Raw genomic sequence first — 20,795 nt, 5'->3', positions numbered from 1 at the left:
CAGAGATCTTCTGCTTCTACCTCCGACAGCTGGGATTAACAATGTGTACACCCACCACATCTGGCCTGGAAATCAGTCCTGTGTCTCTACATAAGAACATCACGCCTGCTGTCCTGCATAGCCCTAAAAAACAAGACTTCCTGATTCAGGTCCTGCTGTAAGACGGACACTTCCTCCTGCTCTTCAACACCAGTGAAGATGTGATGACAGGAACCAACAATGAGTGTTCTACAGAGGAGGAGAGCTTTTCTCATTTTCTACAGACCTTGAGGATTTTTGTTGTCAAGAACAGCCTTGTTATGAAAAGTCCATAAGACTTCTGACTGTAGAGACAATTCTCTTCACTGTGAAAGCAGTAGCTATTTAGGTGGCACCACAGGCAGATGATACAACTTTAATGTGGCTTACAAATAATCCACATATCTGACTAATGCCTCTTCAGGCAAAGTCAACACAACTCAGGGGAATGGTCAGCGTGGGCCCAAGCACACTCTATGGGGGCTGCCCTGGGGCCCTCAACAGTCACGGTTAGATTTGCAATCCTGTTCAATGAAATTGTATGGAGCTCTCTTTCCTGCAAAATCTCCCTTCTTGCTAATGTCACTTATTTTGAGAACTGGAAATGTTTGTCTATGTTCTCCGCTCTGGCAAACTTGAGTAAGTTGGGAAATTTGTACTGTGATGGTTTGTCAATGAGCCCCTGCTGAGTTTCATCATCATTTGATGAAAATTCCAGTCACGAAGAGTTTGGGATCCTACCCTGACTTCTTTCCGTGTTCAACAGTGCTGTGGAAGTTTAGGTCAAAGAAACCCTTTGCTCCTGTTTTTTTTTTTTTTTTTGAGACAGGGTATCTCTGTGTAGCCCTGGCTGTCCTGGAACTCACTTTGTAGACCAGGCTGGCCTCGAACTCAGAAATCCTCCTGCCTCTGCCTCCCAAGTGCTGGGATTAAAGGCGTACACCACCACGCCCAGCTTTTTTCTTTTTTTTTTTTTTAAAGATTTATTTATTTATTACATGTAAGTACACTGTAGCTGTCTTCAGACACTCCAGAAGAGGGCGCCAGATCTCGTTACGGATGGTTGTGAGCCACCATGTGGTTGCTGGGATTAGAACTCTGGACCTTCGGAAGAGCAGTCGGGTGCTCTTACCCACTGAGCCATCTCACCAGCCCCTCTTTTTTCTTTTTTGGTTTTTCGAGACAGGGTTCCTCTGTGTAGCCCTGGCTGTCCTCGAACTCAGAAATCCGCCTGCCTCTGCTTCCCGAGTGCTGGGATTAAAGGCGTGCGCCACCACGCCCGGCCTGCTCCTGTTTTTGACTGTAATGTTTTATCACAGTAATAGCAACCCTAAGACACCGATGTGCACTCAGAATAACTTACATTTAAGAGTTAGTTACATAGAGATTTATAAAGAAATTTTTGAGTCAGATCTAAAGACTACAAATATGCTGACTTCATCTACAATGAACAAACTCTGTATCATATATATGTATGTGTGTGTGTGTGTGTGTGTGTGTGTGTGTATATCACATCACAAAACCTCTATAGAGAAGGCCTGAGGTTCACAGGTGTTCTTACTTGAAACAGTCCTGGTATTACATCAGCAAAAGTACTTATTCAGATCACAAACCCCACTCAACACCCAAGGAGAAAACTTATGAATTCTGATTCACACTAGGAGTTCCTGCATATTAAAGTCATTCTTAACTAAGAATGTAGGCAATTACTAGCCACAGACTCCTCGCTTCAATTTCAAGGCATGGGATCAGTGCCTTCAACACAACAATCTCAAAGAATATAAAACTAAACATTCATAAAACATGGGGGACAATCTAAGTCATTTACTAATACATTTACCAGTAAGTGCCTGCCCCCTGGGAAGTCAGATCCATCCCATCAACACCGTAACTATCGTCATCCATAATCTTGGACAGACCAAAATCAGTGATTTTGATTTCTCCACACGCTGTTCCATCTACCAGAAGGATATTTCCTAAAAAACAAAGTACAATATTTTTAGTACTATGCCCGCATGCACACACACACACACACACACACACACACACACACACACACACCATATATATGAATGAAAGAATAATTTTTATAACAAAAAGTAATGTTTGGGGACTGATTATGGTGATATATGCCCTTAACTTCAACTCAGAAAGCAGAGGAAGGTGGCTCTCTCTGAGTTGTTCATCTGCCTAGGCCACATAGTAAATCCTTGTTATAAAATACAAGCAAAAATGCAATAACCCCCATGTCCCACACACTACCCACCCCCCCACCCCCCAAAAAAACCCCAACCCTGTAAGATACATTCCCTGAAATACCTGGCTTAAGGTCATAATGTATAATAGGAGGTTTGATTTCATTGAGATAGCGTAAGGCATTCACAATCTGCATCACAATAGACCGAGCTTCTTTCTCAGACATCAACTTGTGCTGCTTCAGGTAGAAGTCCAAGTCATTGCCTTCACAGTACTCTAGCACTGTACAAAACCTGCAACAGGAAGGGAACAATCAGCAGAAACCCTGCAATAAGACAAGTGCACTGAGAGGTGAGGATCACTGCCCAGTGCTAACATCTGCACCAGCATCGCAGGGTCAGAAACAGACCCAGTACTCTAAGGATCACATTTGTTTACTTACGTATCTGTATCCAAGGAGAAGTAATCGTAGAGCTTAACTATTCTGGGGTGGTCCAGCTCCTTGTGTATTCGATACTCCCGGCAAGCGTGTTTATGGTAGTTCTCTTTCTTCTCGTCTCTCCAGCTCTTATTAAGCTGGTGGATCTTCACAGCAGCGTATCTTTGCTCATACAAGTCGAATGCCTACAATTCAAGGCGGACAACAATCACACCGAGACACACCAGTCAAACACCTACAGACTTTAATTTAATTTTGGTGATAATTTTTTAAACAGCCAGTGATCACCTCTATACAGAAATGTCATGGCAATGAGAACTATAGACTATGAACATAAACTTTCACGGTCAATTTCATTAGATGCTAATATTTTGAATCACAATAAAACGATGAAGCTAGCATTCTTTTAAATATGGACCCACTCCTTTACATGTGCAATCCTGTAGGCTAAACCAGCAACACAAACAGCCAGGATACTTTTCTGTATGACAGAGAAAACAAAGTATTTTTATCTACCTTTTCTTAGCAACTCCATACTTTTTACTTTTTTGAAAATTAATATGTTCTTTGAACTTTAAAGTTATTTTTATTTTATGTGTATGGGTGTTTTGCCTCTGTTATCTGTGCACTTGTGCATGTAGTGCCTGCAGAGGCCAGAAGAGGGCACTGGGCCCTCTGAAACTGAAGTTAGAGATGGTTGTGAGCTGCCCATGAAGGGTGTTGGGAAGTCAACATCTTTCTCTGAAAGAACACCACCACTCAACTACTGAGCTCTCTCCAGCCTCGAATAATAAGTTCTTAATAATTTTTCAATTATGGAAAAAACTTCCTTTATTATGAAATTATTATACTCTATACTTGAGAAATAGCATAATGAATGTTTATGCACCAACCATCCAGTTAAAAAATTTAATCTATTCCTTCGACCATGCCACATCCCTTTAAGGTAAAACAGTGTGCGCATCTAAACCCAGGGTGCTGTGCAGGTTAAGGGAATGCTTTACCATTAAACTCTACGTGCAGCTACCTAACTTCCCCACTATAATGTTTAAAAGTAAGCTGGTAATTCTTCACAATTTATCTCTAAGAGATAAGGCACTAAATAAATCATACCACTACACCTAAGTATATCAATATTTCCTAATCTAATCTGGTATATGATCTATATTCAATTTTATCAATTGTCTTCCCCTTCAAAAAAACTGTTCCAATTACCAGCCCACTTCATAAAAAACAAGAATACAACCAGTACTTTAAGTATCACATAATTTATAAATGTTTTAAACTATGTATTTTATTTTAGGTGACCTCCCTGTGACCTAAACTATGAATATATAAATATTAAAATTTCATTTATATGTACACAAGTGCAGATGCCTGTGAGGCCAGATACATCAGATCACCCTGAGCTAGAGTTAGTTACAGGCAGATGTAAGCCTTCCAACAAAGTTGTTTGAAACTGAACGCAGGTCCTGAGGTCCACATGCCTTTACTGTGACTTTCCCCCCTGCCCCCCATAAATGTTTTAAATATCAAATGCTTTTAAAGAAAATAGTTTTAAGTTTCATGGTGACTTATATGCAAAGATGCCCCTTTAAAAAGCACTTAATAACTTATATATTTGTTAAAAGGTCTCCAGAGCTTTATTAGCTTAAGCAGAAAACCAAACCAAACCAAACCAAACCACTTCATTTAGCTGTCAATTCAACATAGCCCCAAGTTACCTGAGGGACTCTACATTGGGAGACTGACTGGCCAGTGATCAGTGGCACCCCTGAGCATGCGGTGCTGGACTGTGTAAAAAACACACACAAACCAGAGGAACCGAGCCAGCAGGCAGGGTTCCCTCACAGCTCTTGCTTCCAGCATCTGCCCTGAGCTCCTGCCCCGGTTTCCCTCAGTGCAGGACAGTAAACTCTTAGGATGAATAACTGTTCCCTCTCCAACTTGTTTTGGTCAAGGTGTCTATCACAGCAAGTGAGAGGCAAACTAGAGCAAAGAGAAAAGCAACTTAATGACCAACACAGCAGTGGGACTGAGCAGCTGAGAGCAGTGAGACTGAGTCATGTGTCAGCACAACTTATGGACAGTTGAATGGCTGAGAGAACTGCACAGGTTAGTAACAGAGCTTAGCCCCTAAGAGATACGAAAACGAAACCCACAATAATCTCTTCTTTGTAATGAGACTGAGGACAAAAGTCCATCTAAAAGCAGAAAACAAAAACCAAGTATTTCTTCTTAGCCACCTCCCCCACATCAGCATAAAGAACAGAAAACATTACCTTATAGACTTCACTAAAGCCACCTCTTCCAAGCAGATGAAGTAATAAATATCTTTCATTTAACGTTGGATGATCTTTGAACCTTAAAAGAGCAGAGAAAAAACTACTGCGGCACATTAAAAGAATCCAGTTCTGAGTACAGTAACGCCCACTCATGATTATCCTAGCTATGTCTGCTTCAGTTTCTCTGCTGTTAATGACAAATACCAGCCAGTAGCTACTTCTATTCTCTCAGTCTTTCTCTCTTTTTTTTTTTTTTTTTTTTTTGGTTTTTCGAGACTGGGTTTCTCTGTATAGCCCTGGCTGTCCTGAAACTCACTTTGTAGACCAGGCTGGCCTCGAACTCAGAAATCCGCCTGCCTCTGCCTCCCGAGTGCTGGGATTAAAGGTGTGCGCCACCACGCCCGGCTCTCTCAGTCTTTCTGCATAGTATAGCACCTGTGTTATGCTTTAGCACTTACAAACTGCAACTATAACAGTATATAACTCTAACAGTTTTACAATAACCACCAATGCTTGATAGGAGACCGCTATTTCTCATAAACCACTTCTATCACAAAAATATTTTTATAGTGAGTTACAAGTGATCAAGATTTTATAGTACTGATTTTTTTTTTTTTTAAATTATCAACTGGTCTTTGTTCATGGTTACATCTTAGTGTCTTTGGACTTTTATTCATAATTTTGAAAGTAAAAATTTTTAAAAAGCTTATAAAAATCACTCTCAAGTAATACTGCCATTATTAATGTTGCTTGTACCTGTGATACACTAAGTAATACATGCTCTCGTGACTGAGTGACATGCATCGTACTGGTTATACAGTAAGTATTTATGTAAGTTCATTATTTTAGTTTTCACCCAATCCTATGAAACAAAACCTGCTACTGTGTCTCTGTTACAGAAAGAGCTCGTCAGAATGAGCAGCCCACCTGTACAAGTGAATACATGGAAGGGCTTTGTAGAAAAATTCCCAAATGAACACTTTGCCAGCAATGGCTTTAAAATACCACATTAGTACAATTTTACTGGTATGTCTGATACAAGATCAAAATAATGATTTTGCTCAAAAAGCTTACAGGTTAGGGGGAAGAGACAAAATAGATAACTAAAAAGTAAAGTGTAACCCCAGTAGTACTAATTACCATGGAAAATTAATAAAAAGGATAATGAAAGGGGAAATGAGGTGAAGCAGAGATGGCTCTCAGACAGGTCATCTGCACGGGGAGCACTTGATGTGAAATGAAGAGAAAGCCGCTTTAGATATCCAGAGGGAGTCTATCAGGTGGGGGAATGAGAGACGGGACAGGGAGGTCCAGGGCTTAGCAGAGCACACAGACATCCAAGTTGGTACACTGTGTAAGCTTTCTGTGTGACAGAGGTGGCTGAGGAGGAAGTCTCTCTGATCTCCCCGGGCCTTCTGTCATGTGTGACTTTAGGACTTACTGTGAATTATCCTCATTGTTTATTCTCTTCAGCTCTCGGATGTGAAGGTTCCGGACCCTCTCCAAACGCTCCAGTTCCGCCTGGATTTCAGCCTCTTCCTGAAGATGAAGAGACGAAACTATAACAAGTTCTGTTTATTTGTGATGTAACAGGATATTTTATCCATGCATCCATTTCACAGTGACAAGAGCAGTAGTGTATTACAGAGTACCACTAAAGGACAAGAGCAGACCAAAGGCCTGCTGTGGCACCCATCGCTGTCTAAGCGCTGTACAGGAAGGCCCACACTGTTCTGTACTCTGAGGAATGCATTTTGAAAATGTCCACACTGAGTGATTGACTTCAAGGCAATAGAAAGCTGACTGATCTCAACAAAATGGGTTCCCAATTTTTAATTTAAGAGGAACAAATTTACTAGCACAAAACGAATGGAGGTATGTTTGTATGTAATTAGGGGAGAGAGGGGGAATAGCTACAACCTAATGAAGTCTAGAACACAAATACACTTTGGATAAACCCTATCACCTTAAAGAAACATTTGAGCAAACCTATAAACAGCAATGGCAGATCCCCAGTTAGCAGAGCAAATGAAGCCAAGTCCTAAAGATGTACTTCAAAACTATTCAGTACATGTTTTATACATGCATTTGCATGTCTTGAAACACATTAAAAAAAAAATCAAAGATACCAAAGCATAATCAAGCAAGCATACTCTTTCCCTCTTCACATACATATGCCTTGTCAGTCATTTAACAACTATTTACAGGTGGATACAAACATGCCAAATTTGGTGGAGTTTTCTAGAAATGTCCAATTTTTAAAATATTTTGAATAAAAGTATTTATTTGTTAAGTAAATAAACACAGATTATGGTGGCTTATTATGTATGTACTATAATTATTCGTCTACTGCAGAAAATACAGACTAGATGCTATTTCTCAATATTATAGTTGAACATCCTCTATTCCATTAGCTCCTTTACTTAGCACTGATAGTATCGTTGAATAGGAAGTCATGGTGCACACCTATAATTCTAGCACATGGGAGACCATGGCAATGAAGATTACAAATCTGAGCGTAGTCAGAGATTCTTATAGAGAAGGAGGAGACAGACAGACAGATAGTGAGATAGAGGGCATCCTTAATATAAATATAAATTCTTGTGAACAAAACTAAATTTTCAAAGATCAAAAAACTAAATCCAGGGCCTTCATCCTCGTGTTGTTTTCTGACTTATACCAGCCCACCCATCCCCTGCCACCATCAAATGCCAAACACTTTAAAAAAAAAAAAAAAAAAGAATCTAAGTATGTTTAAACTCTACGAGATTCTGAAAGTTACACCTTTATCAGTGTGTGTGTGTGAATTAACACTCACTAGGCTCCACAGTCTGAATTAGCATGCTTTCCTATGCCTCTAAGATGCTGGATTTAACAGGATAGAAACCTGACTACACCTGGAACAGTTGTTATTCTTCAATGTAATTCAACCACTACTTTTGACAGAGATAGATGATGAAGATTATTAGATGATGAATTTAAAATATCAAGATAAATTTAAATAAAGAGCTATCTAGAGTTCTTCAAAGATTTTTCTATCATTTCTTGTTAGTCCTGGAGGGAAGAGAGGGCCTCTTGCACGATAGCAAGCATTAACACTGAGCTACACTTCTGGCCGTTAGGTTTTCTTACATGATATCTCATGATTTGCTATAGCTTCAGTCAGTTATTTTGGCAGGTATGTAACAGGCTCTTATTACGTATTTCAGATTGACCTCAGACCTACAAACACCAAGTGCTAAGAGCACTATCATTCAACATCAAAGACTCACTGTACGAACAGGAAATGAATTTTAAAGCATTGGAAAATACATTTTGAGTACAGCTAGCTTGGTTGTCTTAAGACAACCAAAGTAGAAAAAACTAGCCCTTCAGATAGGTAAAAAGTATGATAAAGCTTACATTTTAGCTCCACAATCCAGAAGAGGTTGACTGTTCTCTTCACATGACTGGCATTTGGTAAGCTAGTGAAAGTTCCAAGGGTCTGATAAAATGCACTAAGTCTATCAGAATACCAACTGGAATACCTGTTGCCATTTTACTTGGAATTACCACATGGGGATGCAATTTCAACAGCATTTATCCAGAACTATCGTCTTTTTACTTATTTATTTTTAAATTCCATAAGCCCGGGCTTGGTGGTGCACGCCTTTAATCCCAGCACTCCAGAGGCCGAGGCAGGCAGATTTCTGAGTTCGAGGCCAGCCTGGTCTACAAAGTCAGCTCCAGGACAGCCAAGGCTACACAGAGAAACCCTGTCTCGAAAAACAACAACAACAACAAATCCCATTTTATGTGTACAGATGCTTTGTCTCCATGATTATCTGTGCACCATATGCATGCCTGGTGCCCGAGGAGGCTAGAAAAAGGCCTCCGACCCTTGGTACTGGAGTAGCAGATGGTTGTGAGCACCATGTGGTTGCTGGGAACTGAACCCAGATCTTCTGGAAGAGCTGTCAGTGTTCTTAACCACTGAGCCATCTCTCCAGCCCCAGAAATTTAGTCTCAACTAGAGAATTAAGAGGTTCAACTAAACTGCTGAACAGAACACTTTTTATATATTCAGGTGTTTATACAATCGATGTAGTAAACGTCTACAGGAAGTGTGAACTGTATTTACACCTCCCATCTGGTAACCTAGTAATTCTCAAACCTGAAAACACTGGGATATATTCTGGGGGAAAAAATGTTGCAACTTTAATTAATTTTTCCCAAATTTCAGAGAAAAAGGTATATTGTTAAAGAGTAAATATTTATGTTTCCCCTTAAGTTCATACACAGAGGCCTTAATTCTGGGACATAGTCAGGGTTTGTTGAAAGTAATGATGGAGAGGCTTCATGACAAGATAAGTGTGCTAATTAGATGAGATTCCTGCCTGACTACACACACATCCCCAGACCATGTATAAGCCACGATGAGAGGCATCACCACAACCAATCTCTGCTAAAACCTGATCTAGACTCTGAAAATAAATAATTTTTTATGTAAATGAAGAAAATATCTAAAATACATACATACATACATACATACATACATACATACATACATACATTTTTTATTGCTCAAGTGACCAGTCCAGTACTTTACTATTGCAGCCCAAGCAAGTATACACATTCTTTTAAGCCAGTGGTTCTCAACTTTCCTAATGCTGTGACCCTAAAACACGGTTCTTCATGTTGTGGTGATCCCCAACCATAAAGCTATTTCATTGTTACTTCAAAACTATAATTCTGCTACTATTCGAAGTTGAAACGTTAATATCTGATACACAGGGTATCTGACTGGAGTTGTAACCCACAGGTTGAGAAGCACTGTCTAAGCAAATGCTAGAGGCAATGCTGTCTGATAACGTCTCCTCATTGGAATAGAGCTGCATGAGTCTAAACAACTAAGTTACCTTGCATCAGATAATTTCCAAAGGTCTGCCCTACAGGCACTATTCTTATTCTTGAGAACGCCATTAATCCTTTTCGGTGAGTTCAGAAATGAGAATGGTCTGAGTTCACAACTAATCACAATAGAACCATATCTTCAAACTCACAGAAAAACCAGGTTAACTTAGTAGAATTTAACCACATACTAAGTTTTACTGGTCATGGTGGTACACAACCTTTAGTCCCAGCACTCCAGAGGCAGAAACAGGAAGATTTCTGAATTCTAGGCTGGCCTGGACTACAGAGAAAGCTCCAGGCCAGCAAAAGCTGCATAATATGATCCTATCTAAAAAATAAATAGAGTTCTAATTCTGATTTCAACCACTAGCTACTTACTTATAGAAATCATAAATCATAAAGAATCTTAAAGGAACAAGGATATCTCTGGAAATGGATTGGTCTCTATAATACAGGCAGTTACAGAGTAGAATGATCATTAGTAAGAACAGATTTTATTAGTGGTAGGCCAGGTGATCAAACACAAAATAAATGGACATATCCCTTCTCTATTCAAGCCCAACAATTCAGCAACAGGGAATTTAACAATATGTACCACAACTAAAACATACTTTTATATTCTGATATACATCATAAAAATCAAGTCATATAAACTGCAGATTGATACTGCCTGATTATATGACCCGCAAAATACTAATTTCCAATATTTTAAAATTCATGAATAAGTCCCATAGCCATACCACCTGACTGAACAATTTGTCTCAACATATTTTCAGCACAAAAATGTGCCTTACTCACAGTTAATCTCTTCTGACAACATAATATCCCAATTCATGAGTCATATCATGTCTACTCCACTTTCTTGACCTCTAACTTGTGTGTCCATCCATCTTCTCTTTCCCTCTTCCTCTCCCTCATCCCTCTCTCTCACAACACACACATACAGTGAGAGAGTGAGAGTAAGAGAGAGAGAGAGATACAGACAGAGAGAAATCTACCAATTTTCTTTAACTTTATCCGTATTATGTAGATACGAGCCAACAGACAGTTATTACCAATACATAGCAGGTCTGAATTTATCACGACTGTTATACTTGAGTGTGACTGTGTAGATGGGAAAGGAGAAAGGAGACACAGAGCTCTGGAAACCATGTCTACTTTCTTTTCTACCTATACACATCATCTTTCTATTTTCATTTCCAATCCATACATCCACCATGACTGAGGGGAACACTTTCTTTCCTATGAGAGTTTAAGCAGCTTAGACCCCTCCCCTCCAACCTCGTTGCTAGGTTACTGATGCCCTCCTCATCCCTCACTGTAAGTTCTTCATTTCCTTCTAAGAGAGAAATTTGTGTGAGGGGATGTGGCACATGTGGCATGTGTGTTTTATTCTCTCTTCAAATGCACAGATATATACACTGAAACTTTTAACTGGGTATGAATGCAAAACAAGGCAGGTTTGTTCCTCTACAAGTTTCTCCACTTTGTGTAAACAAAGCAAAACCCTGTCTAAACAGTTGCAAATACATGTAAGAATTCCAATGACTAGCAAATTTCAAGTATAACATTTAGTATTTATTCTGCTGACCTGCTGTATTATAGGGGCAGAATCCCTTAACTGTTACCTAGGGACAACTGACTGTCTAGCAGCCCTTTACAGTAGTACATGTCCAGGAGAGTCCTTTCTTCCAGGCTTCTACTTTCTTTGAACTCTTTTCAGGATATTGATGGATCACATAAGTATAAAAAGATTAAACTTTCTACCTCACAATGGGAATCGATCAGCTTTAACATACTCATTACGTGTGTGCACTTAAATGGCATAGATTTATAGTTTTGAATAAAAATGGCCAGTGGCCAAAAAATTGGTCTCCTTTTAAAACAGTAATTTCTAGACTAAACAACTCAGCATGTTCCAAGTGAACAAAATCTGACTTGCAATATTAAAACAGTCACAAAAATAAAAAAACCAAAACTTTTTTTTTTTTGAGCCTAACCTTGGCTATGTGACTGTGAAGCTGAGGGTTACCTTGAACTTCTGATCTTCCTTGGATGATATATACGCACCACACCCCTGGATACACTGGGGTTAGAACCCTAGATTCATACACGCCAGGCAAACACATCCCCAGCCCTACAAAAAGGTTTAAATCCTACTGCTTAAACAAGCAAATTAATATTAAGCACCAAGGAAGAAAACTTTACCTCTAAATTCTCATTTTGGTAAGTGGCTATCATTAACTGCTAAGTTAGGGCTCTGATTATAAGAGCCAGACTGTCCTAAGTGTCTGGGGGAGGAAGTACCTATAACAGCACATCTGGGGCGTCCATGCCCTCTCAGCAGCCATCCTTCTCAACCTACTCATGAGTGACGAGGAAGCAACAGGACGACGACAATAAGCCAACTGAAGAACTCCTGCACACTTCTCAGCGCCTTTCCTGCCCATACACAGCCAGAAGCCAAACACCTCCTGACACTCTTCCTGGGCTTCAGTGTGACTTTTTCAAGCACAGTGCACTTCCTCCAGCATTCCCCTGAGAACTACTCCTACTCCTGCCTTCACCGTGTATAGAAAACATAATGGCCTTATGTGAGAGAACTTAAGACTTCTTTAGGTTATGGCCACAAACACAGAAGTGAATAAATAGATCTAAAGAGTAAGCCATCTAATGTTATAGTGCTCATTATTTGCATTCAAAAGTAAATGACAAGAAATGTCACATACAGAACTTAATTTTGTGTTCATATTAAGGATTTGATGAGTTGGATGATATTAAGTATTCTAAAAAGGCTGACAGAGACACCAAAGTTGGCCAGGAATATGTGAAGTCGATTCACCTAAACCCAATGCCCTGCATTCTCCACTGTTCAAAGGCGTGTAGGCAATCCAGTCGTGTCCGTTTCAACTGGCTGCATGTTCCACTGTGAGGAGTGAGAAAAGAGCTGTGAGCTTGTTCTCAGCCTGTAAAGAGGTCACCATGGAGGTTAGTACTGATGCTGCTGCTGCCTGTCACTGCTTGTTTCTCTTTGCAGGTGCCAATATCGGTCAGAGAACAGGATGTCAGTGGCAGAGCTGGTGCTACACTGTTATCTCTTCAGAACGAGGCACAAGGAGAGATGAATGCCACATCGCAAGGAGCAGAGGAGAAAGAGAGAAAGAAATGGTGTCAGGTGGCATGCTGGATGTGATTCTGTTTCAGTAGAGACTGAGATGACTGTCAATTGCTTAGCTGATTGCTTCAGGCTGATACCTTTGTGTCTGCTGGTTCTTGTCTATCCCTGATTCGATTACAAACTCGTTATGTTTCCCCGATAAAACTTTTGGTACTTAAACAGGATCTTAGAAATCTGTCTCCGTCTCTCACACACACACACACACACACACACACACACACACACACACACACTCACTCACACTCCCCATGCCTATTTTACTATTTAGTATCTGAGACATCAAACTTTCTAGCATTCTCCTAAAATAATCGCATATTTAAAATGTAAATGTGCAAACAAGAGAACAGTGGGTAAGGTACTGTACATCTGTAGTCCCAAAACTTGGGAGGCAGAGACAGGAAAATCTCCATGAGTGCCAAGCCAGTCAGGACCAATCTCAATACACCCAACAACAAAAACTAGAGAACAAAGAACAACTACGTTCACACACATTAAACTTAATGTGTCAAGACACAATAACCATCCCTGAAAACTTACATTTCTGTTTCCTTAACAGTCTAGGATAGCAGAATTACTAAAACATACATGCTTTCTATACTGTGACTAGAGACATTTTAGGGAATTGTTTCATTGTCTGTTGATTTCACTGAAAACACGGCTGTTTTCAATTCCAGAATAACTATCTCATTCTACAAACAGCCTACAAAGCGTTGGTAAATCAGAGGAAAGAAAAGTTTGTCCATTATTAGAAGTTACCAAAGGCTGGTATAAAAAAAGGGGCTAACAAGTCTATGGTTTGATGATACTCCCAGTCCTACATTTCAGACAGGGCAGGAATGTCTCAAATGGTGAGTTGTTACTTTGCCATGTGTGCAGGTTGCAGGTGAATGTCTGTGTATGCTTACGTTAAGACAGAGTGACACTTGTATCCTCCGCAATCGCTACCTTTGTTTCCTAATTTTTAAATGTGTGTGTGTGTGTGTGTGTGTGTGTGTGTGTGAGAGAGAGAGAGAGAGAGAGAGAGAGAGAGAGAGAGAGAGAGAGAGTCAGATTTCTTCTTCTACCTTTATGTGGCTTGGGGAATTGAACTCAGGCCATCAGGCTTACATAGTGAAAAATTTTACCTTCTACACCATCTCTCCAGACCCCTACGTAAGCTTTTGAGACAGGGTCTCTCACTGACCCTAGAGTTCACCAGTTTATCTATGCTGGCAGCTGGGAGCTCCAGGACCCACCTGTCTCCGCCTCCTGGCACTGGGGTTACAGATGTACTCAATCCACATTTCACTTGGATGCATGGGACCCAAACTCAGCATTTTACCAACTGAACTATCTCCCCAGCCTCTATTTTGCTTTTTTAAAAACATAAAACTATTCTTTGCAACAAGGTTTTAGTAAGCATTAGTCAGAGGGAGTGTGCATAATTACTGGTAGCAAAAGTGAGTACATTTACCCTTGAAATCTTGTCTGGAGTAATGGAGTCTTATATACAGTCCTAGTCCTTAAGATACTGTTTTTGAAAGTTACTTGGAGGCTGGAAAGACAGCTCATCAGGTAAAGCACCAGTCTGCCTCAATTTGCTCTCAGGACCCAACTAGCAGATGGAGAAAACCAACTCATGTGTGCCATGGCACAGGCATAATCACCTATGTGCGCACGCATGTGCGTGCATACACACACACACACACACACACACACACACACACACACACACACACGGGAGTGTTAAAAAATAAAGTCAAGTTGGACTGTGGATGTGGCTCAGTGGTTAGAAACACTGGTATCTCTTCCTATATCCAGTCCCTGGAGTCACAATGACCTCGTCTCAGCCTCCTAGGGCTGTACACACATGGTGTATGGAAAAAAAAATACAGGCAAAACACTCAAATACATAAAAACAAACAAATTAAAAGCAATCTTATTTGAGAGTGTTTGTACTTTAAGGGGGGAGGGTCTCTAATGCCACTTAAAAGTAAATTGAGTGGAAAAAAATGCATATATCAAATAATAAGAAAGAAACATTATTCTCACGTGAACATAATTTCAAAGGAAGGAAATATGTGAAAGAGAAGGAACGTGTGTGAAAAGCAACTCCCTGTGATGGAGTGACACAACACATTCCCCAGAATGGAGAGAGGCAAACTCTCAGCCTCCTCATCTCTGTGAGAAGAGAAGGCTCATCTGCCACTTTAAATTGATGATTTGTGATGTGATGTAATTCATATCCTATCCATATTCAATGATAACTAAAGAGGCAAACAACACAGAGACTCTTATTTACTATGAAATGAATCATAATGTTCAGTTTATATCTGTGCTACTTGTAGTCTTAGAAACCAAAGCTTTAAAGTGTGATAAAGTCAAGTGGGAGCCTGCGTCAGACAGGATAAAGAAATAAGCCACTTATGAATGTGTGAGCAGTGACTGACTGCATGAATTCCTGACAACTCCTCAATTCTTTTCTTTATAAATACTAGAGAACCGTTTGTTCTGGCTGGAACCCAGGCCTCATATACACAGGATAGTATTCTGTACTTTGAAATTTTGGGGGGGAGGAGAGGGGAGGGGGTTGTTTTCAGTCTTTTTGAGACACATGTCTCACTATGTAGAGCGTGTTTGGTGGTGCCCTGAATTCGATTGCCTAATTCTGGGATACAAAGAGGGTGCCACCAAGCCTGGCTGAAAGAGTTCTTGACCTACCGAGAGACACCATAGAGTGACCTTCCTAATCCTAGAAGATGAACATGATACTAAACCGTTAAGTAAAGTTTACAATAAAGTTTTTGGAAGTAAATTTAATTACTTTAAGCCCCATCCCTTTGAAGATTCTTTCTTCATTTCATCACACTTTAAACCTTTGTTTTCTAAAACTACAGAGTAGCATAGATATAAACTAAACATTGTGATTCATTTAATGGTATCTAAACTTCTCTATATTGTTCACCTCTTCAATTATTGAATATGAAATACATATGGATAAAACATGAACTACATCACATCACAAACCATCATCAATTTAAGTGGAAGATGAATCTTCTATTCTAAAGTCTCATGGTGCTGGGCTCCTTAAACAGGAATATGCGTGGAATTTAAGGCTAATGAACCTAATATCATAATCCTACTTTATGTTAAGAGTTTATTTCGAGCCGGGCGTGGTGGCGCACGCCTTTAATCCCAGCACTCGGGAGGCAGAGGCAGGTGGATTTCTGAGTTCGAGGCCAGCCTGGTCTACAAAGTGAGTTCCAGGACAGCCAAGGCTACACAGAGAAACCCTGTCTCGAATAAACCCAAAAAAAAAAAAAAAAAAAAAGAGTTTATTTCGAGCCAGGCGCACACCTTTAATCCCAGCACTTGGGAGGCAGAGGCAGGCAGATTTCTGAGTTGAAGGCCAGCTTGGCCTACAAAGTGAGTTCCAGGACAGCCAGGGATATAAAGAAAAACCCTGTCTCGAAAAACCAAAAAAAAAAAAGAGTTTCTTTTGGGGGAAGAGAGGAAGGAAGAAAAGGGAAGAGGGAGGGAGGAGCAGAGAGTGATCTTTGCTACTCTAACATAACGTGTGCATCTCCAATCTCCACCCTTATCTGACCTGCTACCTCCTTATTAGCAGGTTCCACAAGCATCAAGTACTCACAGGTCAGAACTGACCCAGCCTATGGCAGAAACTATACTCACAGCTAAGGTACGCTCTGCCAGCTACCACACCCTGGAGCTTAGGAACTGATAGACAACATTTTCTCTTCAATCAAGACTGTCCTTTCTATGTTCTCTCTCTCTCTCTTTCCCTCCCTCCCTCTCTCCCTCTCTCAACAAAGAGAATGACCTACTTTCTAGCTGAGCTTTAGGACTTTAGGAACCTATTTTTAATACAAATTAAGTTACCGCTTATTGGTTTCTAATTGAACAACTAAAACATAAAGCCCAGTTGTAAGCAGGCAGCTCCTCTTTAGCTGCTCTCTACGGTGACATTACTTGCTCGGTTTTATTATCTCTATGCACTTCCAGCAACTTCCTTTATAAACACATTCACTCTTCTCACCCCAATCCCTCCCTGAGAAGAGAGCTGTGCGTCTTCAGACTTTAGCAATGTGACTGACACTTCCTCCACACTTTATGGCAGACAACAAAAATAAAAAGGAGAGTTATGCTGGGAATTGGTCGAGTAGACGTTAGAAACCTAAGATTCATAGAAAATGTGATATATAAACTGGGAAAAATGAAGAGAAAATGATTATGGTAGTAATGAGACATGGAGATTTTACTTGAGAAAATAAAGCATTGTTCATAGAAACCAAATATTTTCAAAGTACCAAGAAAACATTAAACTCTACCATCAACTATCAAAGAGCAAACCCTGAATGTTTTCAAAGTGTATTGTTTTTAAAAATTCATAGTAATGTTGACTTTAACCACTATAAAATTTTAGTTTTATCTAACAAAATAAGGGAGATATTAGAATGTCACTGGAGTAATTTAAATGTGCTATCACAATACAAATGGTATCCTCCAGACAAAGCTCTTAGTACACCCTTAGTAGCCAGCAATCAAGAATTCACTTGACAATAGTGTAATTAATACACAGCCTCAATAGTACTATGCCTAAGGATTTCCTTACCCACAGTATAAGCAAGCACACACACAGTATCCTTTCTGTGTTCAAACTAAAGCATTAAAATGCCTGAGGAGCCAGGCAGTGTTGATGCACGACTTTAATCCCAGCACTCGGGAGGCAGAGGCAGGCGGATTTCTGAGTTCGAGGCCAGCCTGATCTACAGAGTGAGTTCCAGGACAGCCAGGGCTACACAGAGAAACCCTGTCTCGAAAACCAAAAACAAACCAACCAACAAACAAAGCCTGAGGAATTTAAAGGAGAAATGCCCAGAACAGTGCAGTTCCTTTTGTCCCTTCCACTGTGCAGACCGCAGTTACCTGCTGAGCGGCTTTACTTTCCCTTAGTGACCATTTCTACAGGGCATCAAACATATCCCCTTTTTGTCAAAACAGTTTAGGTGGGCCACGCAGATACTGTGACTCATCTGTACTAAAAGTCCCCTCTTACCTCACAGTTCATTAATAGCTGTATTATTTCTACAATTCTATCTACAGTTCTATCTGCTATGGAGAATGCACTGCAATTGACTATGTATCTCAAAGAGCCTGGGAAAACTGAACAATCACACCAAATCAGAAGAGGTTGTTGGGAAAACAAAGGAGAGCCAAAATAAATCATTTTGTGATTTATTGTTCAGGCTTTCTGAGCAGTCGTGTGATGGTTTGAGCATGCTTAGCCTAGGGAGTGGCACTACTGGTGTGGCCTTGTTGGAGGATGTGTTCACTGTGTGGGTGGGCAATGAGACCCTCCTCCTAACTATGTGGGAGTGACTCTTCTCTTAGTGGCCTTCAGATGAAGATATAGAAATCTCAGCTCCTCCTGCACCATGCATGCCTGCCTGGAAACTGCCGTGCTCCTTCCTTGATGATAATGGACAGAACTCCTGGACCTTTAAGCCAGCCCCAATTAAATGTTGTCCTTATAAGAGTTGCCTTGGTCATGGTGTTTCTTCACAGCAGTAAAACCCTAATTAAGACAAGTGGCATAGGCAAATGTGGCATGGTGACAGTGACTAGATAGCATTTTCTGCATGCTCTAACCAAGTGGTCTATGGGCAACATCTCAAACAGGGCTTACTATGTAGTTCAGTAGCAACTGCATCTGGCATGGCACTCTTGGTCCCAGCCCACCCTGCTCCTCAGAGCTGCTTCCACAGACACCGTCTTTACTGGTTCAGTTGTATCTATACATCATCCCAGTATCAAATCAAATAACTGATAAGCAGGAAGTAGAATAAAAGGCGGAATAGAAGAAAGTTTTGGTCTGTTCAAAACTTCATTTGAAAGGGGGAAAAAATCTCTACTAGTATTTGGAAATGAGTTGCATCAAAATTAGACCCATAAAAACAAAGGACTGATTTCAGTTGCAAAGTTTATAAACAAGTATAGTGATACAGAAACAAAGACTTAACTAGCAGCAACTATTTTCTTAATTGCATCACTTCCAACTGGACCAACTATCTAGAGCTTATAAAATTTTCCTGGGTATGAATTTTAATAAAAACATTTAAACAATTAGTACTGAATAAATTAAGAATTAAGCCAAAGAAATGAACGCAGTTCTTCCCATTCTTGATAACAAGCTAGAAACCCAGCATGGGCTGCACATACCTTTTTGAGATGTCCTAGTCTAAGTTTAAAAATTTCCTCTTGTTCATGATACTCTGCCAGAGTCAGCCTGTCAAAAGTGAAATTTTAAGTCTACATTGAGATTAATGCTTAGTACTTTTTAAAATTAAAGACTAACAAAACATGATAAAAAAACAAAAACAAAAAAACTCAAACAACTAAATATACAAGTTAAAATACTGGTAACTTGAAGCCTAAAATACAGAGGTCGAAAAGCCCCTTTATGATCCTCTTCAGCACAATTTACCATTTCTGCTTGGAGTAACTAACTACTATGCAATGGGTGCTATGTACCAAGTGATGCTACAGAAGTCAGAAATTAAGACCTTACCTATGGAGAGAAGAACAGTTTCTTAACACTCTATTTTGAAATTACAATCAATAGTAAGGATGCAGAGGTAGAAAAATGAGGGGGAAAACCTTAACCAGCATGTGCTATGAAGGAAAAACCAAAAGGTGGCATGATGATTACTTAATTCACTCTGGTTACTAGCCATGGGGAGAAGAGCGGGGAGGGCATCCTTGACATTGGTTATAGCAAGCGAGAGCCTTAGAACATTGTTGGTATGTGAAAGCAGAAAAAGAAAAAGATCCTGTATTCGATAAAGAAAAAGTGGAACAAGATTTTTATGCTGTGGCTCAACTCTGAAAGGCTAGCATCCATCACACCCAAGTCCTTGTTTGAAGCTATGTATGTGGTTCTGAGAGGACGTGGTAATAAAGCAATGCTTCTATCCCAGTGCCATTCAGTTCCTTCAGCAATACTCAGTATAAAGTCTATTTTCCTTTAAGTTCATTACTTCCAAAACAACAGCAGTCAAAAGAAACAAACCAAGGAATCTAGGTAGTATTCCACTAACATCCTCTTAAGAGCAAAGCAGTAAAACCTTCAGATTGTCTCCCTATTCTCAGAGTAACACAATACAGGGCTATACTGAAAATAGCAACTGTAGCCAGCTACTGAAGCTGGGCACAGTACATGTGGGGTTGATGTTTGTAGTAGGTGTGAGAACACACTCCCTATAACTGCAAAACCTTCACAGTCCCATTTACTCATGAGGGTCTCAGCCACAGCCCAGTGTGGGCTAAAAGCTTAGGACCCTGTCACTACCTGCAGCTCCAGCACCAATATTCTGATGTTTGTCAGTACCTGCATACATGTGACATATATTCACATAAATAAAAATTTATCTTAAAAAGAGAAGGAAATGTATGTATTTAGATCAAGGAGACTGGTTAATCTAAAGAAACAGGATCTCTTCACTCAGAATAACAGAGCTAAGCAATGTTAACAAAACAGCTTTAAGTAGCAGTTGTTTTTATTATGTGCTTTAAGATGATTAAAATATATATCCTCTTAAGCAAATCAATTTGTCATGTTGCTTAAGATAAAAATCTTTCATGCACACAAATATAGGAACGCATAGCTCATTTCTCTCCATATAAATCATAACTGTTATTAAAGTATTAATAACAGATAATAGACAGCTCCTATTACAGACATGTGTTTATCTATTTAGGAGTTTAAATAGGCTCCTAAATACAACTA

At 39.9% G+C, this 20,795-nt stretch overlaps 1 protein-coding gene across 2 annotated transcripts in view; it reads right to left on the bottom strand.

The window, feature by feature from the left end:
* Positions 1-20,795, bottom strand: part of Tlk1 (tousled like kinase 1) — a 111,757-nt gene that overhangs the window by 7,141 nt on the left and 83,821 nt on the right. For both annotated transcript variants that reach the window (XM_021154516.2, XM_029473978.2), the window contains exons 12-17: positions 19,229-19,295; positions 6,380-6,477; positions 4,936-5,017; positions 2,657-2,838; positions 2,338-2,507; positions 1,859-1,994 (exon numbers count right to left, since the gene is read on the bottom strand). In XM_021154516.2, the coding sequence (XP_021010175.1) occupies positions 1,859-1,994; positions 2,338-2,507; positions 2,657-2,838; positions 4,936-5,017; positions 6,380-6,477; positions 19,229-19,295 (735 nt within the window). The remainder of the gene's footprint in view (positions 1-1,858; positions 1,995-2,337; positions 2,508-2,656; positions 2,839-4,935; positions 5,018-6,379; positions 6,478-19,228; positions 19,296-20,795) is intronic.

This window comes from Mus caroli, unplaced genomic scaffold (genome assembly GCF_978045245.1).
Source record: "Mus caroli unplaced genomic scaffold, Mus_caroli_1 scaffold_2, whole genome shotgun sequence".
Lineage (NCBI taxonomy): Eukaryota > Metazoa > Chordata > Mammalia > Rodentia > Muridae > Mus > Mus caroli.
Note: the sequence above shows the minus strand (reverse complement) of the source record. Positions and strands in the feature narration are given on the sequence as shown.